Raw genomic sequence first — 25,846 nt, 5'->3', positions numbered from 1 at the left:
CATGTTTGTTTAATATTCTTTACAGAGGACTACCAGGGAAACGGATAAAACAGTGAGCAAATTAATACTCATGTGGTCCTAAAACAGACCTCCCAGGCGGGAGTTGGAACCCAAATGCCTCCTCTCAACGTTTGCGTTGGATTTTATTTCAAGTTTCCAAACACATGGGGAGAGGGTATGAAAATATTGGTTGGATGGAAGCGTAGGTAGGAGGGGGAGCTGGAGTGTCTGTTATTGCTGGGGAGAGAGGGTCCTGGCCGCAGCCAGAGCATCTCAGTTACCGGTCAGGTCTGAGCTCCTCCTTCCCACAAAGCAAACAGAGAACTTGGAAGGGCAAAACAAGTCCCACAGTGTCTTCTAGCCCCTGCCTGCAGCAGCAGCCAAGCGAAAAACTGACCTGGAAATATGGTGGGTGCCTTCATACCGAGCTCTGCTTTCCCACCGCTTTCCCTACCAGGTTGTTAGTTACAAGATGAAAGAACAGATAACCTTTTCCTTTTTCACGGAGTACCCAACCCAGACAATACATGGATCATGTGGGCTTCCCAGGGCCGAATCCTAGAGACTTCAATTAAAAGGGAAAAGAAACAAAAAACAAAAAGAAAAAAAAAGGAGGGAAGCTGAATCATTTTCTGGCATGATTTATTCATTTGAATGACCCTTCGCTGCTTTTCAATTAGATTACAGTGCCTTAAACTGGAGCCATAAAAGAATGGTAAAAGTTGAATAATTTCCTCAGCTAAAGATGTGTCATTTTTACATTGTCTGTTAATTTTACTCACCGATACTGTACGTCATTTTTGTTGGGCTTTATCCGCCAATTCATCTGTGTAATCTGCTATCCTGTCTCTGTTTTTAGCTCTAAATGCACAGTTCTTTAGATAGAAGCACCCACCAGGCGTATCCTTGACCCGATCTCTTGTTAGGGTGAGGCTGGGGCAGTGGCCGCCTGCCCCCGTGCCATGCCTACAGCAGCGGGCATCGAGCCTTTCTCTGGGAAGCTGATGTGGTGTTTCCTGCACTCCCCAAATGCAAGGTGGTCTGTCTTCCTGCACAAAAGCTCAACCTTAAACTGCAAGGCTTCACTCTTTCTAGAATGTATTTTTATGATAGAAAGGAGCACATTTTTGTTGGTGTAAGTCAGTCCTTTCAAGTACCATGGGCTTATCCCAGTGATGTCGGAATATACTTTTTTATTATAGCCAGTATGAAAATGAAAAATTCGTTTGAGTTTTGAATTTGTTAACTTTATAGGTATTGAAACATCCCATTCGTCCCGCATTTGAGGCAAATTTACTCTAATTCCTCTGTAGAGTAAGTTACCAGACTTTGCTTGTTTGGGTATCATGGATTGAGCAGGCCTTCAAATATTTGGTGGATGGCCTGTGCAAACCAATATGAAGTGACTTGCATAATGTTTACAATGGCTTGAAAACTGCTATAAGTATACAATTTACTATTTTAAACACGTTTGTTTACACCATTACCTTTCCAGATGCCAGAAATCATAGTCTTGCCTTCAGAGCTTCAGAGGCTGGAATCCCCAGAGCCTTGCATCGCGACCAGCGTTGCTGAGAGCTGCAGGGGTCTTAGTTTGTATCTGGGGGTTCCCTATTGGGAGTAAATCCTGTAATAACTCTGTTTTCCATTATTTGTTTTCTTTTAGCTGACTTTTTGTAGGTATTTCCAGGGACTAAACCCCTAAAGCCACAAATTCTCATTTTGGAGTGAGTTTGGTGATAATGGGCCATGCGCTGGGCTGCTGGAATAATTTCTCATTGTGAGAGTGTACAATTCGCACGTTACTTATCCAAAACTGAAAAACATAAAGCAAAATTGAAGCTGAACTAATGCAAGCAGTGGAGGAGGTCGACATCACTGCTGACAACCACTAGAGCTCATGCTCCAGTGGGACACTGCAGGGATGCAGGGGCACGGGTTCGTTCTGGGAGGCTGATTTGCAGCTGCAGGTCATAATTCAGGTGCTCCCTGACAACCTTTTGGGGTTCCCTGCTTGTCCACTCGTGTTTTCCCTTCCTTGTTTTCGGGATGCTGGAATTCACAGGGAAATACAAAACGTCCAGGGTTTGACAGCGAGAAGTATTTCTCTCAGCGCTCATAACACCCTGTATAAATATCTGTTGCATTGTCCAAGATCCCACAGCACTTCAGCCAGCCAGACAACTCCATTTGCAGTTATTTTTGGTAAAGACAGAACTATATGTTTGAAACTGATGTCAGATCAGCTGAGAGGTTGCTAATCTCATGCGTGGGATGTGTTTCTCCTGTAACCATTTGGGAGCAATAAGATGGGCAGTTTACTTCCTCTGAAAGGATGTTCAGGCATGCTCCGTGGCAGACAAAAGCCTCGGCATTTTTCTGAAGGTTGTTTGCACAATAGAAATTCCTGAGAAATGTGCACCAAGTCTCTGAGAAATATTAGAAAAGTGAAGGTCAGGAAATGGCTGAAGGTCTCTCAAGGTGTTTTTGTATTTTCTCAAACCACGCGCTCCGTGTATCCATATGTCTGACAGCTTTCCAAGTCCTCCTCATTCCTTCTTCATGGCTCTTAAACTGTTTATTAGACAGCTCTGTCTTAGAGCTTGAACACAGGCTGCAGCTGTATGGTGGTTTGTTTGGATACAGAATTCAGCTCGGTTGTGTTCTCCCAAAGTACGGTGTGGCGAGATGACCCTCTCCAGACCTTAGTGTGAAGATCTGAACGATCTAAAAGGAGAAAGCTGTAGGAGAGTCAGAACTGCCTAGGTTGGAGAATCAGACTTGTTTTGGTGCTGCAAATTTGCCCAAGCATTGTGTTGGGCTACAGCAGCACAGGACTTGTCTTGGAGAGGATCTGTGTGACGGCTGATTGCAGGTGACCATCCTCATCTCTCTCCCTGCCTCCTCTACCTTATAGGGGAGTCCAAAATCACAGCTGTCCTTTGGAGGCTACCCGATGAAGAGGATGCTGCTTGGTGGGGCAAAGGTGGGTCATGCTGCATCCACAGGGATGCAGCCCTGTACCAAAATGCCACCGCAGCGATGCAAATGGACAGGCTGGGCAGGAGCGGGTTTTTCAGCCCTCCTCTGTGTCTTGCGATCCCCTTGCGAGAATGCAGAAATGCATTATTTAACTTAATCTTTACCACAGTCTGTGGCGTGGGTGCTCACTGGTGCTCAGCAGCTGCCTGCTCACCTTCAAAACCCGTGCTGGAGCATCCACCTGGGTTTCTGCTTGGGCGGGTGCTGCCCCGCTGCCCGGCAGACACAATGGATGTACATTCCCATCCAGTCTGGATGCTCTCCTCTTACAGACTTCGCAGTATTAGAGTGCAGATTTCCTTTGCCTTATTTAGTTTTGGAAAAAAAGGGGTTTGTTTTGTCTATCTGTGCAAGTGCCAGAAACAGAATTTTTAAATCACTTTCCAAAAAGCTGATTTCTTTTAAGAAAAGAGCAATTTAAATTGTAATTATTCTCTTTTGCTGTCTGACAAATTTATTATCTTCTGCATTTAGTGCCCATAAGTGGGTTTTGACTTGCTTAAGAGAGGGAGAATTTTTTCCTTTCATGTGCTGCTCCATTAGTTCCTATCAGAGCCGCAGTTTAAAATGTTAATATGCCTCAGTATTTCTGCAGATTGCATCATTTTCAGTGTTTCATAACTATATGGCAAAAGTAATTTGAAACAGATAACAATAGTGCTGTCTGTTTCAGAATAACCATGATTTCCTTGTCATTAAGAGGTCTGTTAGCGGGGAGAGGAGGAGGAGTTTTATCTGGACGAGTTACAGATCATATGGTGCAATTGAGTGCGTTTTTTTTTTTTTTTTTCTTCTTTTTCTTTTCCTTCTCTTGAAATCCGCAGCACTGGACTTTGGTTTGGATATGAAACGATTGGATAGTTTCAAACTCCAGTCTGCACAAAGCGGCTCAGCGCTTCCAGATGGTTTCAATAAGGAGCCCAGAACTGTCGCATCAGCAGCCGATGGCCCGGCTGCCGCTCGCGTCTCCTCTCCATTTTGAGTAACTCGCAGAAAAGGGGAGCGGAAAGAATTATTTACTTGTTGGAGCTTTTGTTTTTTTTGAATCTTTATCTCCTGATTGTCTGGTGCATTGTGTTTCTGAGCCTATATTATATGTAAACATGCATGTGGCATTCAGGAGATTGCTTAAATAGATGGACAAAAGGGACTGGAAACCTTTGTTCTGCTTCGTCCAGGCTGAGCCTGTGTTCTGCGTCCCCTCTGCATGCCCGGGTGTCCATACAGCAGCGTGCAAGGCAGGATTTCTAGCCTGGAACAATGCAGCAAAAGCCCCACCTAACGTGGGAAGGGAGGGATGGTCTCCCAAGTGGGAGTGTGTCTGGCACATTATCTGCTATTTGTTTATATTATGGTGGTAGTGGTTTTTTTTTATTTCTTTTTTTTTCCTTTTTCTTTTCTTTCCCCCAGCAGTCAGGTCTGGAAATTAAGATGAGATGGACTTCGGGTGTCTGTAGTCGTCACTGGCCTCCTGATCTTGGCTGTGAGTCAGGAACATAACCACAGAAGAAAACTCTTGGAACAAATTAGGGATTTGGAAGCTTAAATTTGAAAAGAGAGGAGAGGGAAGGGGATTTTTCTTACTGGTTTATTTGGGTTTTTGTTGATCATTTCTCTCTGTGGCTGAAGATGTAGAGGAGTCCAAACAGATCAGTTGGCATTAGCCTCTTAATCTTCACCAGATCAAAACACGGTAATTAGGCAGGGAGGCAGGTCACCCTGAGTCACAGGCCGGGCATGGGTGCGCACCGCGTCCTGGGAGTCGCCCTGCCCGGCAGCTCCCCCGGCCAGCGCTCGCCACCCGCCTGCACCGTGCACCTCGAGTTGCTGTTCCCTTCTGCCCCGTGACAGCCTGCAATGGGTAACCTGTGGCTTTGGGCCACACAAAGGTGCTCCTGCAGAGCTCAGAAAAGCCGTCCTCCTCTTTTTAACTTCCTGCTGTGACGATTGAGCCTCTCTCCCAGTGCGTCTCCCCCACCTCCTTTGGCTAGAGACATTTCTCGTTTCTCCTTACCTTTAGGAAGGGTAAGTTTGCGTGCAGCCGCAACAGACTGAGTGTTGATTCAGCTACAAGCCTGACTTCTCTCAGCATCCCCGTGGAAGATGCCCTGTGGCAGTCAGCAGTGATGCTCAGTGGCAGTCTGCTCTGCAAGGCAGGCTTTGCTTGAGCCCCGTGAGCTGAACATTTCCTTCTGGTTGTCCGAGGGGCCCCAAGGTTCAAAGGTGAAGTGCGTTATCTGACAGAGCTGTGCGCTTGTCGTTTGGATGAATCTTGGCCAGTGGATGAGGAGAGGCCGTATATCCAGCCAGCCATCATTGGAGTGATCTGGAAACAAATTTAAACAACTGCTGTGCTGGTTTTAAAAAAAATAAAAATAAAAAAGTTGCTACATAATGAAACGTTAGAGCATCACTAAGGCACAGCGACTGCTGCAGATTCCTCTACCTGACCTAAATTCACACGCTTTGTTTATAGGTTCCTGTCTTGTAAATTTAGATTTGAGGAAATCCCTGCCTTTTATGGTAGCGTTCGAGGGGCTGGAATGCTGTCACAGCCACTTCTGATTCCTCATCTTGACAGGCACATGATTGCTGGGATTCATTACTTGTGGAGAAAACTGGTGGCTCCAGAAAGTCCCCAAAGCACTACCACATTTCGTGTGTTCTAATACTGAAAGCAGAAGCTCTGCTCGTTACTGAGGAGAACAGAGTCATCGGCGGAGTGCTCGAGCTGGGGGTTGTTGCCGTAAGAGGGGCTTAGAGAGGAGATCCTCCCAGTTCAGTGTGGTAGAGATGAAGCTTTGGGTTGTGAGGGAGAGCCTGGAGCCTCACGAAATTGGGGCGGGATGCCTCGCGTTGACTAGGTAAGAGCCCCTCATCTCTCATCAGAGGAGGTGACCCACTGGGAGTCCCTGGCCTTCTCTGGCCCCTGAGGACCTACTCATGGCGCGATGCCCAGCGGTGGGCCTTGGGTGGTGGCTGGTCACCACCCCACAGAGCCGAGCTGTCTGAGGAAACAGACGCCCTTCTCAGCTTGCTTCCTGAGCCTGCTAGATCTAGAGGGTGATTACGTTTTTGTATAATCTGATTGTACTGATTGGCGGTGTCAGAACCAGCATAGCTCAAAACAGTACTTACCATTTCTGTGAACTCTCGCTCCTCAGCCTTTTACCAGAGGCACATACGTGTGTCAGCTCCTGAGTTACTCGCGGGCCGGCTTCTGGCAACATGGTCGGATGGGCAGGAGACTGGGTGGCAACTGAAAGAGAGGAGCTCCAGTGCAATGGGATTTCTAGGTTTAGGCCTCCTTTGGAAAAATTTCCTTGCATTGACATGCCAAAACCTCATTTTTATCTGTCGGGAGGATGCGGGGCTGTGGCACCTCTACCAGAATTTGAGGCGGTGGTTACAGAATGGCCTGGGGCTGTTCCCTGAGGGGCTGGATGAAAACACTCAGCAGCCCCACAGGAGATGTACCAGCTCTCCGGGCTTTGATTAGGGTGGCTTTTTGAGATCTGCAATTAAATGGTGGTTTGATAACACCGTTTCCAATGTCTTAGTCACCTGCTTTGTGGCACAGGTTTAACAATTCCTGCATTTCCAGCTTTCTGCCCCAAACAAGCAGCAAGTTTGCTCAGTGCAAACTCCTGCACTCAAATCAAACCACAGAACCCCCCCCTTCCCCTTTTCTTTTATCTTTTTCTTTCTTTCTTTTTTCTTTTTTTTTTTTTTTTTTTTAACCGCCCCCATTCTCTTTTGAATCGGTGAATGAGAGAATGTCTAAAGCCAGGGAAGTATGGAAAGATTTTCTCCCTGGAGAGGTCAGGGTGGGGTGGAAAGCGGAGGGGGCTGTGAGGGGGCAGTTTGAAAACAGGAAACCATGTGGCAGCATGCACACAGGGCCCAGATGATGTGAATGAGCTATTGAGAGATGGGGAGAGACTCGCTGCCTTGCTCGGCATTAGAAAGACTGAAAAAACTGTGGGGTTTTTTGTTTTAAAGAAAAAAAAACTTCTGCCTTTCAGATTAGAATAAATGAGAGAAAACTGTATTTTTCTGAGAGCAAGGTACAGAAATCTAGTGCTTGTCTTAGTGCTGCAAACATTTAGAAACAAAAATGTAAATGGACGATTTCCTTTTTTTTGTGTGTGTGTGTGTGCACTGATTGAATCATAAGTTTCCATTCCTGTTTTGGGGAAGCGCTGAGCCTGAAGTTGTCTGTCTGTCATTCACCTGGCCCCAGGGGAGAGGGAAGAGCAGTCATTCTCCCTCTCCTCGCCGCCCTGAAAACACGTACCTTTGCTTCTCGGTCTCTTTGGACCAAGCAAACACACCGAGAGCCTGAAGCTGGCGGTGGAAGAAGCTGCTGAAGGAAAACTGCTGCTTTTTCTTCCCCACCTCCCTCCTTCTTTTTTTTTTTTTCCTCTCTCTCTGAAGAGATGAATCATGTTCCCAAAACTGCAAAGAAATTTTCAAAGCTGGGAGAACACTGGTGCAGTACTAAAAAGGCAAGTAGTGACGTCCCAGCTCAAACCAGGAGGGAGTGGCTTTATTTCATTATTTTCTTTCCTTTTGCCCTGTGCTGTCATTAGAAATTTAAACTAAACGCAAAACCGAGCCCTCCTGTCTGGTGAACGGTAGACTGGCTCAAAAAGAGGAAAGTACCTTTTTTATTCTTTCTTTCACGTCCTTGTGCACTGAAAGAAAGATCACGTTGGTGACAGTATTTACTTTGGATACGGTGATCGCCTTTTTTTTCTTTCTTTTTTTTTTTTCTCTGAATCAGACACGTCGTGGCTGAGCCTACCTTCTGCTTTCCCCTCTCGGAGCGTCCCTGTTGCACTCGTCTGGCTTCCGTTCTTTTCTCTGTCAGGATTTTCATTCTGGTGCTTTTTGGATATCAAAGTTGCCTGGAAAACTTTTTATTATTAATATAACAGGAAGGCTGATACCATTCTTAGCAGCTACAAAAAATAATAGTAATCATATACGTAGAAAGCTCTCTCGAAGTACCTTTTGTTTGCTATAAGTTCCTGCGTCGCCTGCATAAGCAAATCTGTTCCAAGAAGACTTTATCAGCCGGTCGCAGCTCTGGGATTTTCGTTTTCCTGTTAAGAGGCTCGGACAGGCAGGCGTGCTTCGGAGGGCGAGGAGACGCGGGGACTCCTCCGAGCACGCGTGCGAGCGGTCGGGAGCGCGCAGCACCGCGGTCACTCTGGAGTTCATGGTGGGCTCTGCTCCCCGCGCTTCGCCTCTGCTTGCGGCCGTGTGGACAAAATGTACGAACGCCACAAGAGGCGGTACAGCCTGTGCGACATTTCCAAGGTGGACAGGACTGTAGATGTGGTGTTGTTAAAGGTATGGTGCTTGTTTATGTCTGTTAACTTGCTCCTTCCTCGAGCGCGGCCCGCTGAGCCCCGAGCTGGGTGCTGTGGGGAGGGGGATCAGGTGGAAGAGCTCGCACCCTTCGGGATGCAGATGGGTTTGTGTGGTGACACTAGGCATGAAGTGGCTTGATATTATCTCACAAGCAAATGATCCGCCGTGGCATGCAAGTATGCTTCTGGAGAGCGCTTTCTGGCCATCTTCCCTGTCCCCCTGTCTGCTGCCCTTAAGCACTCGTGTCAGGATTTGTAAACTTCACGCACCGCAGGTGTTTTTTTTCTGTGCCTTTCAGTCAAGGCTTTTCATTTCCAGTGGTTGCTTTTGGGGTTGAAATGTCCTGTCATGTCACCCCCCCCCAATGTATTCTGCCAAAAAAAAGTGTGGTAGATCCTCCTTTGCCTCTGGCTTTTGTTTATATTTGAAGGGTGTTGCTGTTGATCTTAGTGTTTGGGTGGGAAATTTGACTGAAGATTGGTCAGAGCAAGAGCTTGGCTAATTGTCCCAGCGTTCCTGCTCTAATCTAAAATTAGCATGTGCTCCACCAAATGGCACAGTGGCAGTCTGGGAATGTCCTGTCTCCCTAACAGCTTTGTGGAGCTTCAGCAGTTTCCTGGCAAAGTGGATGGAAATCGGAAAGCAGCCAGAGGGACTGCAAAACACAGACTGCCTTAGATATCTTAACTCCTGGATGAGCATTTCCTTTCCCCCTCTCTTTCTCTCTCTGTTTTCTTTTCTTAGAAGAGGCGGTGGGTTTCTACATGATTGTGGGACTTCCTTTTTTATGGTTTTTGCTTCATGGCTTTGTGTCAGGGTTGAGACAAAAACCTCGAAGATGATAAGTATTTGTATTTTCAAATGATTCTGGTTCTACTTCATGTGCACTAAAATTGACCAAACACTTGTTAGGTTAACTTGCAGTGTTTAGGAATAAAAGTGTTCATGTTGGTTTAGGTTTTGCCTTTTTTTTTTTTTCTTTCATTGAATGTGTCCTTTTTTGTGTGACACCAAGCAAAAATAACCATAGCCCGTTTTCTGTATCAACTTGATCTTGTTGAGTATTTTTTTGAACTTTTATCTTAATGATGTTAGTTGCAGATTGAATCCCATGGGTTTCAATCTCTAGGTGACCCTATAAGTCATTAAAAAACACAGACATACTGTACACACACTGCTTCTGTGAAATATCTGTTTAATGATACTTGGGAAAAGAACTGGTACCTCTGACAACCTTGGTTGCTTATGTAAAAAGCACAATCTTTTTCTTTTTTTTTTATTCATAAAGAAAATCTGGATGCCTGGGTTGAAATGTAACTCACTGTAATTATCTGACTTCAGTATTTCTGATGTCATTAGTTCCCTAAATTAGTTTTTGTTCAGCAAAGCTTAGATTTTATAACAAAGTATGGCTCTCGTTAGTTCCCACTAGTATTTTCCTAATTGAGTTTCAAAACTGTGGGTTATACTGTCTGTTCCTGCAAGTGACTCAGTGTCCATATATGTGTGCATGTGTGCACGCAGTGCTGCTCCGAACATCGGCTCTAAAGAGTGCAAATGTTTAAAATAGGAGGGGGCTAGTGACAGCTATGTTATAAGCAGCTTAGTCTTGATATTTAGTCAGTCTTGATGCTTTAGCTGGTTTCTATAACATAGCCAGTAGATTAAATTAAATTTTGATGATCCAGGGATCTAAGCCAGCACTAGACTGCGTCAGTGGCAGATCATCTCTTGACGTTAATGGGAGCTGGATCAGACCCTTAACAAGGGAGCTGGGTTTTTTTGGTTGGGATTTTTTTTGTTTGTTGGCTGGTTGGTTTTGTTTTTAATTAAAATACTGAAATAAAACTGTACCTTATGCAGCTCACTATATTTTGGTGTGTAAGAGGGTTTCTTAGGAGTTAAATATTGAATAGCAAATAAACATCCATACAACAAAACCAAATAGGATCCATTAATAATATTGGATCTGAATGAAGTCGCAACAAGATACCTGCTAAGCACCCAGCAGCTTTCATTTTGGCCAGTGCCTGACTTGTACAAGGTGTCCTTTCTTTGGGTTGTAGGTGAATATGTTCTTTGCTTCATTTTAAGATGGGGATCTCAGTAATCATGATATAGGAAGGAAAAACAGCTGGTGGAGAAGGCAACTGGAACAAGTTGTGAACAAAGAAGATCGTCTGTCATTTCGGCTGCCATGTGTTTATAGATGGTATTTTATTTGCATTGATTGCAACTGTTCTTAGATAAACTTGCAAAAGACTTTTGGTTCCTACCGACTATTTTGTGATGCACATGTCTTCTGAGGTACCGCTGTGCTGGGGCTAAAATTTTCCATGTTTAGATTGTGCCTGAAGAAGTGGTTTGTGAAGTTACGTAAAAAACCTCAGCAATTCTGGGGGCTGATGCACAGGGTTATTTTTTACTTTAACATGGTTTCCCCCTCCTCCCCGCATACAAAAGCAAAAGCCAGTGGGTAAGTCTGCATCCTAGCTCATTGTTGGAGGTAGGACTTCATCTGTACTGTAGCTCTTTTTGCCGCTGCAGCAGTGCAAACGTGGTGTGCTTGGTTACCGACGACAGCGGTTTTTGCCCCGGTACAGGGAACCCTGTTTGATGCGGAAATGGCATAGAAATTTCACATCATCTTCCCCTCTGAGCTTGTAGTGGAGGAAGGAGAAGGTGTGGGTCAAGCGGGATATCTGTTTGTCTGAATGGTTCATTGAGCTCTAAGCAGCACTGTGAAGGGTAAAGCAGTCTGCACTACGTTGTTCCAAGACCCCAAATGGGAAGTCGCAATGTGCCCATGTGTGAGTGTTGGCAGTCCTATCTCATTTTTTATGTTGTGCCTGCTACCGCAAATATAACTGTCAAGGGACAGAACACAGATACCACAGGAGCTGGCACCTTGCAAATACACGCCCAGTTAGAGACACGTTCAAATTTCGATGATCAGTTTGTTCTTCTCGGTTAGAAGATAAGAAGTGGGCTTGTTTTGAAAAAGGGAGACTGAGCAATCACAACCGGAAGTATTTTTTTAGTTGTTCGTTGACTGTATCAACATTTCAGCTTTGTAGATGAATACTCAAACTGTAATTGGTAGGTAGAAGGTGTAAAGTTTTTTTCCTAACTGGGGAAAACAAGGTTTGATTTAGCTGCTCTTCAGACTAGCAGATCTCATTCAGCTTCCAGTTAAGGCACATAGCATTATTAGTGAAATTAAAATCAACCCAGTGTTCTAAAAAATAATCAAGAGATTTTAAAATTAAGGAGGGTGGCGTTTTCCATCCATTATTCTGCTCCCTCCTTACAGGGCTGCTCTGGCAGCTAAACATCTGCAAGAACACGTAAGGCAAAGTACAGTTTGCAGCATCCTAAGCTAATAGTATGTGGAGAACATCCCAAAATTACCTGAGGCTAAGGTTTCTTTTATTGTTTTTGTTGTCATACTTGCAAGGCATTTTCATTTTTTTCCTCAATAGTTTATGTTTTTGATTATTTGCACGTGTTCTTTCCTTCTTTGGGGGCTGGAGCTGAGGGAAGTGCTGTCCTTGGATGGTGGATATGCAGCATCTCATCAAACTTTGCAGCCCTAAAATAAATCTGAACTTTAATCCTGAAAACAGCATCTACCCACAGTGATTTCATTACTGAAGGGCCAGCAGGAGAGACGTATATTTACGATGATGTGGAGAACCTTGGCTTTATCTGTTTGTGCCTTGTGTAGAATCAGAATAGGGAAGATAACTAGGATGAAATGGATGTGTTTTCATCCTGGGCAGATACACGTTCATGTGAATTTTGCTCCCATTTTAGTCAAGAGTTGTGTTTGTTTGTGGGTTTTGTTTCGTTTTGTTCTATGCAAAGCCATTGCTGTTATTTTCAAAGCTTAATTAAAGCTTGTTATTAACAGGACTCATTCCGCTGCTGTGGGAAGATCCCCCAGCGCCAAGGGCTGGAAAACCTTCCTGGGGCAGACACTCACTTCCCCGTTTGGGACGGTGCCAGGGAGAAAAATGCACTCTAGGAATTCAGCATTACTCTTACACCACAATGTGCTAATTTATTCAGCCATTTAAAACGTCCTGTGGTTGGAGGAGCCTCTTCCTTTAGCGTAGTTCTCTATAGCACTGCACGCTTGTTGCAGTGAGCGAGGTCACTTTGGACCTCCTTGATGAATTGTCGTCCTGATGGGGGGTCACCAGTGCTGGTTTTCTGAAAAGGCAGAAGGTTTGATGCAGCGTATTCGCAGTGTTGGATGGTAAATCTCTATAGAAACCGTAGCAGGATTGCAAGTGTCGTCACTTTGTCCCTTTTGACATACTGGAGAATGGTCTCTGCTTTCCTCATCCACATGATAAAACCTTCCCCTAAAGCTTAAGGCAAGAAAATACACAGGGAGATTACAAAAAAATAAAGAAAGAAAACCTTCAAAAGAAATCTGGAATTTGTAAGTAAAGTGATATGTCTCAATATTAACTGGTAAGGTGACTATCAAAGCATTGCTTTGAGTTTTTGCTCTCGAGTTTTGTATAGATGGAGTTTGTTTCCATCAGTGGCTGCTGAAAGAGGATAGTGGAAATCCTTTCCTAGGTGCCCCAGCCCTCACACTCCTTTACAAAGAGGTTTGGAGGACCTTGAAAGGTGTTTTTTGTGAAGGAGATGAAATTCACTTTAATTTCTAGTTCAGGTATTAAAGGCAACAACTAGTTGATGCCATCATCGATGGATCTGTAAAGGTAAAAGTTTGTCAGAATAAATGTTGAATTCCAGTCATGTCTACAAATTTCTTCAATGAAAACAGTATCCTATGGGAATTTTTTAGGAGCAGGTAGTTCCTAAAGAAGAGTTAAGATTCACATTAGGTTTTTTGAAAATAATTGTAAAATTTCTGATTATGAAACAAATTAGTTGTAATTGCAGTTAAAGAAGCTTGTTTTCTGCTATTTTCGTCCTTCTGTGGGTATTTCAAATCTTTCCTAGTGTCAGTTACAGCTCAGTATGGTGCATAAGTACTTCACGATACACCAAGCAAGCTAAAATTGCTAGACTAAATACTTTCCTTTGTGCAGTGGTGTCTGGTTTTAGCTACGAGTTAGACCTTAGCTTGGGAGCTGGGAAAAAAAAGAGAGAGAAATGGAAACTTGTACAATTAGGACAAAGTTAAAACAATATGGAAGTAAGATGAATCTCTAGAGATCTGCTAGGAAATGAAAGTTAAAATCATGTGGTTTCTTCTGCTCTGAGATGCTTCACGTTGATTTATATTGCTACCAGCGAGGCTGTCAAGTGCAAACTTTTAAAGTAGGGGAAGATTTCCTGAGAGGTCAATGTGTTCCTGTTATTGTGCAATGGAAGGGAAGTGCTATCAGAAGAGTTCAGACAAAACCAGAGGGAGGACTTTTCCGTGGTTATCTCCCGTCCTAAATTTTTTGAGTTATAGAAGGGCCCGGCAGCTGCTGGTGCTGCTGGCAGGTAGCTGCTTTGGGAAATCAGTGCCTTCCTCGGACGGGATGCTCTCGTATGGGGGCAATCCCTGGTAGGAGGCTGTGAAGGAGATAGCCGCTGGCCCCCAAAGCCAGTAGAGCAGAATTAGAAAGAGGCAACTTGGAAATGTCTTCTGAGAAGGAGGAACGGATTCTGGTTTGTGTGGGCAGGCGCTGCAGAGGACTGGAAGGGGTGGGATAACTCCCCGGGACAGATGGGTGCGCAGGGGGAAGGGAAGGAAGAGCCTGGGGGAGATGCTACAGAGGAAGGTCTCTGCTCCAGCTGGGGGAATACGGGCTGGTGGTCACCGATTGCTGCCACATGATGGAGAACATCGCGGCCCGTTTGTCTCGCAGATTGTCTAGCGCCGTCCTTTTCTTATGCAAAGAGGCTTCTGTACTAAGTCACTGCGAGTTTCAAATTAAACGTCTGCAGGAAGAGTGGCTCTGCGATTCAGGAAATACAGGCGTGCGTGCCCAGAATGAACAACCAAGCCGTCTGCTGCCTGCAGCTCCAGCTGGTGTCCTGAAGCCCTCTTTGGACATTTAGTCTGCGAGTGTTTCACAGGCAAACAGAAAATCCTTTGGGATTCACTTTTTGGTGCCTGGGGACATGCTTCCATGATTCATTCAGTGTCTGCACTGCAGATAAACACATTCAGGCTTCGGCATGGAAAAATAGCTGGCTCTCTCCTGGCGTTTTTTCAAAAGCTGCATATTGAAGCTCTGTTCCCAGGGACTGTTTCGTGTTCCCTTCTGCCATGTGAACACCGCCGCATCCTCTCTGCTCCCGCCGCAGCGATGTGGGATGCCCAGAGGCGATGGGCTATAATCAGTGTGGGCAAGGAGGAAAATGATTTTTTTTTTTATTGTCTTCTGCGGCCGTCAGCCTGCGGTCCCCTTGTCAGGCTTCTCATAGCGGAACATAGGCTAAAGGAAAAAGGAAGGGATAGTTTTGTTATGCATGTTGTCTATACATCTGTGAAATCCCAAAACAACCTCACTGCTTATTACTTCATACTGGTGCATTCCCCAGCCCTGGTGTTCTGGTGCTATTATGGTATTTTCTCTACAACCCGTGATGCCTGTACCTCCAGTCACTAGTCACAAGTGAATACAAGCAGTCTTCAGCAGTGGGTAGCGGGGTTTGTGTTTTCAGTATCTGTGGACCACCCAGTTTCCTGAGATCTTGCAGTAAACCTCCCCCAAATCCTGTCTGGTCTCCTTTTGGCATAGGGAATGCTTGTGTATAGTAGTGGTTTCCTTTGTTTGTGTTTTGGTGGCGATTATTATTATTCCTGAATTAGGGCTACTGAGATAAATATTTTGTTCTTAATACTTTATTTTGTACATAATCAGGTACATCCGAAACAGCACCTTAAACTTCAGTGTTACTTTCTTTTTACTGTTTTTTTGTAGAAAAAGGCAGACATTTTCAATACTTGGCAAAGTCACAGGGCAGAGGATAGAGCTGGCTGGGTAATGGGAAAAATATTCAAATCTTTTTTGAAAAAATGCCAATGTCTATAATGCATTTTCAGTGAATGAGTCAACTGGTTCTATTAAAGGAAAAATATACTGTTAATTCAGCCTAATTTAATTTATTCTGTCACCAATCAACTGCTGCGCTGTAAACAATCTTGAATCTTCTCCTTCTTTGCTTGTTTTCTGCTGATTATTGAACAGGGTGCTTAGTTATCATTTTCCAATAGTGGGTATCAGTATAAACCAGGAGTAGTTTCCATAAATTTTATGGAGCTACATTGGTTTAAGAATAAGGAAGATCAGGCTCAATGTGTTCAGGATAGAGTTAGGTGCAAGCCGGTCAGAAGGAGGCAGAATTTGATTTTATATAGGAGATGGGTCATTCCTTCATTTGCGTGGACTTGAGCAAATTTGCATTTATCCTCCTGTGTGTGTTCAGACTCAACCTCTAGATTTGCCTTTAATTAAATGTAAGATAATGTGCTCCAAACTAGATTCTGCTTTGGCTCAAGAGAAAAGAATATTAATCTGATTCTCATTGACTTTACGGTGATAATGTGATATTTATTGACTTTACAGCTCTTTCAAGAGTAAAAAGTATGTATAAACTCTGTAGTGAAGTTCAGTTGCTGAGGTTAGGTACTGCTCAGCCTTGCTAGCAGGGTGGTTCTTCCACTGAAAGAAGCAGAAGTGTGACCCACTCCCCATGCAGCAGTTAAAACTAAACACCTTTATGTCACTTTGGAAAATAAGGGATCGTTCTTTTGAGTATTTGCTTACAAAAACCTTTGTCAAACTTCAGAGTACCCCTCTACCACCCCTCTTTTCCTCTCCACCCCTTATTTAATGTATATGTAACTGTTTGCTGATGGAGGTGCTGTACTGAGGCCTGTATCTGTGTGCATTCAGTGAGATGGTGTGGGGCAGCAGAAAAGAGAGAAGGTGCCATACACATGTGTGTAAATGCGTATGTTTGAGTAGGGGTGCAGGGAAGAATGGGGTCTTGTATGTACGTATGCTAGGGTCATATGAGATCTTCGATGGGTATATGTGAGGACTCAGTGAGCAGAGGCAAGGAGCAGTTAGTGGCAAGTGTCCGCCAGTGTGTGCACATCCAAGAAAACCAGTCTGTAAAACGGCTGGAAGTGGGGAGAGACATCCAGGGCCGTGCACTGAGGTCACCTCGAGACCTCACTCCGGTACAGCATGAGGTCTTTGGCTCTCCTGAGAGACTCCTTTTTTCCCTCTGAGACCCGCTCTGTTCCTTCCCTGCCTCCCCCAGCAGGAGCTGCTGGCCAGGGAGGTCACAGCACCCTCGCTGCTGGAGGATTTTACGGGCACGTTGCATTCAGACCTCTCAGGTTTAGCCGAGCCTGACTTGGAGCAGCACAAGGGGACTAGCTGACCTGTCAAGGGCCCTTCCAACCCCGTTTTGTCATCACGCAAGTATGGAGGAGGACAAAACCTACGGAAGAAAAATGTGCAGCTGACTTTTTAGCTGACGGGTCTCGGGGAAGTGCTGACTTTGTGGTGTGGTGAGCAGGAGGGCACTGGGGGCTGACAGGAGCCCCCCCCGATGCAGGGCAGGGGCTGCAGCCAGGCCACCACAGCAAGCGGCGCGCTCCTCAGGCTCGGCCAGAAGGGAAGGGACGGGGGTCCTTAGAGCAGCAAGTCCTGTCAAGGGTAGGGGAGTCGCAGATTTTTTGAGAAAGGAGAAGATCAAAGGGATAAGAATCTGGCAAGGGCCTGCGAGAACGGAGCAGGATCTCTGAGGAAATTTGGAGAAGGGCAAGAGGCAAAAAATAAGTAGTAAAAATTCTCTGTCTGACAGAGATGGGGGAAAGGAAAGCCAGAGAGAGGGGAGGAGAAACATTTGTCATGTAAAGTAAGACAAGGTCATCCATTTCAGTGGCTTTCTTTTAGCTAGAACGTGTGGGATCATGTGTGTGGAGGCAAGCAAGGAGCAGCTAGGCAGGAGGGGAAAAAACCTCTGGGTTGGGGTGAGGTGGTCCAGGTGAGATTTGTGTGTGGGAAAGGCAGAACAGCAAGGAGAGAGGGCAAAAAAGGGGTCTACAGACTCTACTAGTTGCAGACAGAAGTGGTGGGAATTGTATGCTGGGTGAGCCAAGGGTTGTGGATAATCCAACAAACTTCAGAGTTGAAGTTGGACAAAACAACCCAAGTGAGGATGAGTAAGGCACAGGCGGAAGGGGGAAGAAGGCCGAGAGCAGATCAGTCATCCCTGCTGAAAGACTGGAAGTCACGGAGAGGGTGAGGGACAGGGTGAGATGGTAAGGCTGATGTTGAAATAAACCATGTGACCGGGCTTAGTGTTAAAACGGGGTTTTCTGACAGAGTCGTCATTGGAGTTAATGCAAACACAAAGTCAAATACACAAAGCACTTCTGGTTCTCGCGATGACATGGACACTTCCATAGCCCTCATTTCTGCACTATCAGACCTCCTTGCTGTCTTTAAGGTAATTAACTTTGCAGCAATATGGGTGGTAAGAAATTGCTGTCCCCTAGATAGTGAACTGAGGCAGAAGGCAGAGGAGTATCTTGCCTGCGGTCCCACTGCAAATGGAAGTGAGAATTGAAGCCAGGTTTCTCGAGTCCTCCACTAGTAGCTTAAACGCTGGCTCATCCTCCCTCTGAACTCCTGCCTTGAGCAGGAGCCACTTTAAGGCATGCTTTCTACGGGGAAATACAGCTTTTGGCATATGTAATGGTTTGTTTAGTGATGAAAAAAAAAAAAAAAGTAAGTTACTTTCGAAGTTTTTATTACTGGGACAAAATTAAGCCATAAGTATATACCTGCTGGTCAATGCAGAATTAAGTCGCAGAAGAGGCTAACATGATAGCAAAAGTGGCCTTTCTTTGATTTGCTCTTTCCGATTTTTTCAGATAAACCGTGAAAGCTGGTGCTCGCTGGAGCCATGTCCCGACTCTTCGCTGCTGGAGCGCAAGCGGACAAGGGAGTCTCCAGGTAAGCTGTGTGTTCTTGGCCAGCACGCAGGCAGGAGAGGAGCCCTGTGGTTCTCCTTGCTTGTTTTCCTCGCCTTTTCTGCCCTTTTTTTTTTTTTGTCATCCTAACCTCAGCGGGGAAAAATACGTAAACTAAAGAAAATGTGTAATGAATCTGTCGTGAGTCATTGTTAGCACATGGTTGCAGCACTTGACTTGTAGTGAGCTGGGTGGCGTGTCACCCTCTTAAGTAATTGTGCACTTGAAGGATTTCAGTATTTCAATTTTTCGATAAGCTTGAAAGAAAGGTGTGATAGAGAAAACTTTTGTTTTCTAGACAACATGGTAATACAATAAAAGGGAAAAAAAAAAGTCAAATACGAATTCTCTTAATCCTTCTCTAGATCCAAATCAGTGGCTCGATTTTTTGTTTTGTTTCTTTTTTTTTTTTTTATTTCGTAGAAGTTCCCATGATTTCTAGGCTTCCGGAAACAGAAAGGCTGTTCAGAGCCATCGTTCCCACACCCTACCCACCAGCCCTGTGTGCTGGCGGGTGCTCTCTGTCTCTTCCACAGGGACAGAAAATCTTGTCTGGCAAGTTTCAAAGAGGGGTTCGTGTCCAAGATAAGAAAAAAAGCATTTCCTTTCATTGAATTATGCATGTTCAAAACAAATACAGTAATTTTTCTGGGCTCTGAATGGAGACTTTGCTTGGACTTTTCGTTGAGTAGACACTTCTTGCTTTGTTGTCATTACAAGCAGGGATCTCACCTGAATCACCTTCAGTTTATCTGAGGAGATAGAAAAATAAGGATTTAATCACTGTTGAAGTGATTCAAATCCAATCTTTTCAGAATATAGGCTAAGAAGTAATGTTGTAGGTGACTGACCTGAGGGGTTTATTCTAGGTAGAAGTTCTAGCTCCCATCAAAGTGAAATAAACACTTTTTTTTTCCTTGACCAAAAAAAAAAAAAAAAAAAGGAAGAAGAAAACTTCCTGTGAAGTATAGGTTCAAATAGCCACTATCAGTGAATAGCTGTTTCATGAGTGTTTTACAACAGAACCTGCAATATCACCATGCTGCCTCTTTACTGTTTCCCTGCATCCCTTGCATCTAGATAGGGTATTTTTAAGCTTTAAGCTTATCACGCTCCATTTGGCTGCAAAATTACATGGGCTCATTTGACTTGTTGAAACTGTAATCATCCATTCACATGGATCAATATTAGTTATATACTTATTAATTATCTAATACAATATTATACTACAGAAATATAACATTTATTATATAATCAGATAGCGGAAAATAAATATTAATTAATAATTACGGTAATATGTGTCTGTAAGACAATGAGGCAGGTTTTTAACATGCTGAGAAAAATGTGCTCTCTTGCCTGCAGCAGCAGGAAAATCTCAGCTCTGCAAGTCCTGGCATTCTAGAAATAATGGAGTTATGCTCACGTGTCCCACTGTAGCACTGTGCCCTGAGTGAGCTCTCATGCTGCGAAAGCAGAGAGGGGAAGGAAAAACCTGACAGCATGTGACAGCAATAAAACCAGCAGCTCTCCTAATGCGGCTAACGTAAAAGGACACAACTTGATAAGGAATTAGATCTTTTTCACCTGCTGAATAGTCCTGCCGAAATTGCTTGTAAGGATAGAGTCCTCAAATCTTGCAAAGTAACTTCAGGACCTGTAGCTTCACATTTTCTGCTCCTGCTTTTGAAGCTAAAAGCCTTGAGGAGTGTGGCAGCTACGTAGCTATCAGCATGCAATTAGCGGACTCAGCCCCATCTTGGAGGACATGAGGCTTTGGAAAAGAATTGTTTGGGAAGTTTCTTCCTAGGGCTTTTTACTGTGTAACTTTTTTTTTTCCTTCTGTATCACGTGCAGAAGTGTGTTACCATCATTTTATTTTTGTGTGAATCTCCACAGAGAGAAAGAGATGAGCACGGTTGCTCTGCGAGTGATGCGTGTGCAGCCAGCGGGCGGTGCACGTGTGATGGAGCCGTTCTTTGGGTGCCAGTGTTATGACAGTGCTGTCACCGGGGCTTGGCAGGTCACGGGTGGGAGCGACTGAGGGATGGAGCTCAGCATTGTGCAATGTGTGCGCAGTTCAAAACAAACAGAACAAACCCAACAAGCTGAGAAAATAAAAATAAAGAAATAGATAACCCCCGAAAAACCAAAAATACCCTCTGAAAGGTGAGGGAAGAGTCAAGGCTTGGAGATCAGTGTCTCGGCACAAATGAAGTGAGGTGTGGGGTGTTCCCCCTCTCTCTCTGCTCCTCCTTGTCCTTCCCACCTTGCTGTCTCCTGTCCTCTGCCCTCTTCCACCCCGTGCTGTCCCTCGGTGGCTCCTGCAGAGCCTTTCGCTGCCACTTGTTATTTATCGGCTGGGTGAGGTCTTGGTTCGTTGGCGCAGCTGGACCGTCCCCGCTCATTTTCCACTGGAACGTGGCTCGAGCCCCTTTGTTTTTCAGTCTGGGCTTGGACAAGCTCTGCCGGCTGCCAGCTGGCCGGCCGGCCGCATCCTGGCCCGCTCCCTTACAGCCGCTCTGTCTCTTCTTTGCTTTTCCCTTTTTTCTTTTTTTCTTTTTTTTTTTCCCTCCTTCTTCTCTCCCCTCTCGATTATGGAAAAGCAGTTCAGATTTTCCAGGTTTACTGAACGGGGAAAAGGCCGGGGGAACATTCGCGCCTCCTCCAACAAGTGCTTTTCCAGTTCTCCCCGGCGTGGAAACTCCTCGCTGGGGTGATGGGGTTTCCAGCCGACTTCACCGTCCCTGTGCCCTTGGAGGCAGCACCTCCACCCTGCCTCCATCCCTCCGACTGCCCCGGGTCCAAAAAGTCACCTCCCAGCAGCATCGGGTGGTCCCACGGGGACCAGGAGGCTCATGCAGTGCTGTCCCATGGAGAAGCCATGTCCTGTCCCGCAGGCAAACCCTGAGCACTCCTGACTTACAAACACTGAGCCTGTTTCCCCTAAGCTGAAATCCGCTGTTTATCTGGGGATGAATTTTAATTACAGTTAAAGTGAGCTTGAGCTTCTGTGAGAGGCCAGAGCTAGCTTAACGTTATTCCTCCGACCATGTACTCGCTCCCATCGGCTGGGGTGTTTTATAGCTGCTCTCAGGCACAGTTCTGGATTCAGGCCAGGTAAGGGTAGGGAAAGAAAAAAAGTGGCTTTGAGCTACCCTACCCAACCCTGTGTTGATGTGTAAGCCTGCCATAGCCAAGGATGGAGTTTATCGACTGTAATTTAAGAGCCAACCAAAATTTTATTGGCCTTGTTCCTGTCCAGGGAGCTAAACATGTTTTGGAGGTATCTTGTTTAGCTACAGCAGGTTGAAAAATAACACCTTTCTTTTTAAAATATACTAATAATCAGCAAGTAATTTTAGCCGGGCAAAAAGAATGCACAGTTATTGCCAAAACTGTCATTAATACCTTTCCCTGAAGGCTAAAAAAAAATGAAATGATATACAGACGTTATTGATGCAGACACATGTCTGTTAAAGTTTTTGGAAAGAACAGCCTTTCTCGATGGCTGTGGTTATTTCTGTGCTGCTAATCACCCTGCTACAAACAGCTGGAAGCGTTTTATACAGAAGGAAGGGATTCAATATGCTTAGATTTAAATGTTGGGAGCTATGAAAGCTTGTGAAATTTTAAATAGTGCTTGATTTTTGAGTCTTAAAGTAAAACTTGTCATAGAAGTCATGCAATTGTTTTTTCAGTGAGAAGTATAGAGGTAACCAAGTAACTGGATTGATGTGCATTTTAAAAGTACCTTGGCATTTGAAAGTTAGAGGGAATTAATCGTTTTTAATTGGGGAAGAAAGTTAATATTGTTGACTTATATTTATACATTTACTGAATATGAATCTAATTTTGCAATTGCTGCAATCAATAGGAAGGAAATAATCCTGTTATGCTCAGTGTGGGGGTACCTGATGTATAGCATATTTATCGGCACCTGAAACTACAAGCATAGATGGCTGCTTAATGTAGAATTTCTGTTTGTGTGTTGTTCTTTGATGATGCGTACCAAGCTTTAAAAAATTTATAAATTCTTTATAAATTTGCCATCTGATTTTTAGGAAGTGAACTCAATTTATAAAGCTGCTCTCTGTTGTTTTAAACCTTTGAATTTACTGAGTGTGTGCAGGTTGGATGTTTGGATGCTGCAGAACACATCAGACAGTAACTCTTTCTGCTTTGCTCCCCTAGAATGTGAGAACTTCTTGGAGGATGGGCTGAGCAGCGTCTGTGCCTCATCACAGGGTGTCCTTAAAAGAGAGTCCGGGAGCGAGTCTGACCTCTTCCCCTTGCCTGGTGATGGGATGGAAGACCTTGTCTTTGGAAAGGTGGGAAAGTCTGACTGGGGTATGGTTCAAGAAGTTCTGAGGCCTGATTCTGTAAAGCCATACTGTAAGCTCTTAATTGTCTTGGTTTCGCTGGTGAGTTAGAAACCTGGAAGTGATTATCCTGGAACGGAATGGATGGGAAGGATCTGGTCCCCTCTTCAGCTGCAACAACACGAGGGATGTATTTGCTTGCAGCACAAGTCCAAAAACTGTGCACCCCCTGATGTTGAAAAGATGAAAGCAATTGCGACTGTCCAAAAGTAAATCAGACGTTAGGGAAACAGTTGAAAAAGTGGATTTTCTTCATTAATGACTGCACAGACTGTATGAAAGCCATCTTTAACTAATGTAACAAAGAGCTTTTCTCCAGCAGGCGTGACCTCTGCACTGACACCTTCAGAATCATATACAGTAATTCACAGAAGAATCAGTGTTTTTCTGTAAATTCAATGTGACTCCCTTAATAGGAAGGAAATACTCATTCTAAATACTTAAGGCCAATTCCAGGGAACAGTTTTGTTGCCAGGGTAACATACCTTTAGTGCCTTTTTGCGTGCAAGCAGAAGGAAAATGTTTTCAAGTTTGCTTAAAATCAACAACAGGAGTCATTACTAACCTTAGTCATCTCTGTGCCCTTTGTGTTGCTCATGGATGAGAAGGGGAGGGAGGAGTGGGCGAAACCAGAGGTACAGATCAGCCTCCTGAGCAGAGGATGCCTCACTTCAGCGTTGCCTGTTGGTCTTCGGCCATCTGCAAAAGAGCAGCGCAAACGTATTTGGAGGGCAATTGGGTTTTGCTTTTTAGAAGCCTTCTTGCTTGTAATGGATAGTTTTATGCACCCAGGAAATGGTGCAAAATGAAAGAGGACATGAACTTCCGTAGAGCATCCACCACATTGGTTGCAGCTCCGTGGAAACTTCTGCTTAGATTCTGTGTGGCTTTAACTAGATCAGAGTTACCTGTTTGAGCAGTCACTGTTCCTGCTCTGAAAAACTACATTTTCAGACTAGGTTTCACACTTTGCTTGCAGAGAAATATATATAATGAGAAAAAAAAATCTGTATGGATAAATCAAATCAGATGATGTTGAATATTTTCCAGCGGGACGGGAAACACCACAGCCTGGGCTAAGTGATCTCATGTGCTATAAATGAACAGTAAAGTCATCCTTAATGCGTGTGGTAGGGCATAGAGCTCACCAGCCTCACCCTTTCCCATCTTACTCCCAAAGAGCTGGGGGACCCTGGATTCTGAGAGTATAAGGCTGTTTGGCAGAGCAGAAGGCTGTCTTCAATTCGCTTGTGTAGAATGAATTACAACAGCAGACTTTGTCATTTGAGTCTGGTTTAATGGTTGTATGGGGATGCGTGGGAGAATAGTGCTGTGAGAACACAGTACGTTTTATAACATACAGAATTTTAGCTTTTTCCCTTTCTTTTATGTGGAAAGTTCGCCTCTCCAAATATGCAAAGCAAAAATTAAAAGTTAAAACGAATAGGTAGTGCTACGTAGTGGGGGTGCTGCAGGGCAAAGGAGGAGGTACTGGGGAGGTGGATCTTCAATTGCCAATGAAGAAAAGGCAGAGTGAGGAAATTTTCCTTGTAGAAAGGGAAACCTTTTCTTAATTTGGCAGCCCTTGCATTGTTCTCATCATTTGGTGGATTGCAGGCTTTGTCTAGAAATGCGCGAAGTTCAAAAGGTTTAAAAGTTTGGTTTAGGACGTCATTCAAAGCTAATCACAACCCTACTCACTTCTTTTTTTTTTTTTGGTCTCTGCTTTGCTGGCTAACTCAATTCCCTGTGTCCCTTCTTTGCTACAGTTACAGTTATTTATATAAGGACCAGAGACACTCGCTTAGAGTAGCGAGCTTGGTCCTTAATTCAGCCTAGCCCTTTATATAGGCTATTGAGCACAGCTGGTGGAAATGGAGGTTACAAATATTTTCAATAACCATTAAAATAAGTGCTGGATTTAATCTTTCTTCTGCAAAGTACTATAAGATACATTTCTCGGTTGTAGTCAATTCGTTATAACCCTAATAAGTACTACAATTTTCATATTTAATTGGAAAGAGAGGGTATGTTTATGAACAAAAAGCGGATCTCAAGCCTTTCAGTATCATGACTGCTAGTGGTATTGCTGGTCCTGTTCTTGTTTCCCCTTTGTATGGAGCAAGAGTTGAACTTTCATCTATCACAGTTTTGTTGTTGTTTTACAAGCTGCTCCTTCTCTCTTAACTGTTTAATGCATTAAAGGAAATTGAGGAGGAATGAGCTACTGTTTAGCCAGGCTCTTTGGGATGCTTCCATAAAAATAACTTGAAGTTCCTGGACTTTAAGCCCTGGTTCTGTTCCAGGACTGTGAAGAACTGGGGTCTGTGGAGTCGTGAAATCTGCAGGTGCCTTAGAGTGTCTCTGATGTTAGGTGGGGCTTTCATTGCCGCCTTCTCACCGTCTCCTTTTTTCGCTCCGAATGATGCATGCTGAGCTGCGTAACATCAGCTCCCGGGTTCAGATACCTTTAGCATTAAAACCTGGCTCGTTTTTTCAGACTTGAGAGGCTGTCGCTGAAATCCAGAAACCACTTCCAACGTGAGGTCTACGGCTCCAGCAGAATAATTTCTTTTATTTATTTTTTTTTGCGTCAGTGCTTCATTCCCATGTCCTCGTCATCCTCCTCTTCCTTCTCTGTCTCTACTCAGCCGTCTGGGCAGACTTTGCAACACCCTTCTTCTTGAGTGATTAATGCTGCATAAGGTCATTTCTCACAATCATCTGGCAACGTCCTGGGGCGTAGCCCCTACGCTTTGCTCATCTTAACTTTTAACCTGCCACTGAAATTCAACATTACTAGGAAGTTTCTAAATGCGCCCCTTGGGAACTGATTCAGATGCAAGGCCCTTGGGAAGTCAGGGACCTGCAGCTCATTGTCAAAGAAAAGGGTTGCAACTTAATGTTTAGTTTCTGCCTTTGTTTTGGTTTGATCAAGGAAATACACAAATCCATAAATCTTTTGTATTTATTTTCTTGGAGTTATTGTTTCTCTTTCAGAAACAGAAACCAAATCCTCAGAAATTAAAGTTTGGAGAGAGGGGCTTTCAGCGGGGGAAAGCTATTCCAC

At 44.4% G+C, this 25,846-nt stretch overlaps 1 protein-coding gene across 1 annotated transcript in view; it reads left to right on the top strand.

Annotated features, from left to right (window-relative positions):
- Window positions 1–25,846, top strand: part of AKAP13 (A-kinase anchoring protein 13) — a 218,867-nt gene that overhangs the window by 134,373 nt on the left and 58,648 nt on the right. The window contains 2 exon segments of the mRNA XM_050712981.1: window positions 18,299–18,380; window positions 22,589–22,725. Coding sequence (XP_050568938.1) covers window positions 18,299–18,380; window positions 22,589–22,725 — 219 coding nt within the window.

Source organism: Cygnus atratus, chromosome 11, assembly GCF_013377495.2.
Source record: "Cygnus atratus isolate AKBS03 ecotype Queensland, Australia chromosome 11, CAtr_DNAZoo_HiC_assembly, whole genome shotgun sequence".
Classification (NCBI taxonomy): Eukaryota; Metazoa; Chordata; class Aves; order Anseriformes; family Anatidae; genus Cygnus; species Cygnus atratus.
Note: the sequence above shows the minus strand (reverse complement) of the source record. Positions and strands in the feature narration are given on the sequence as shown.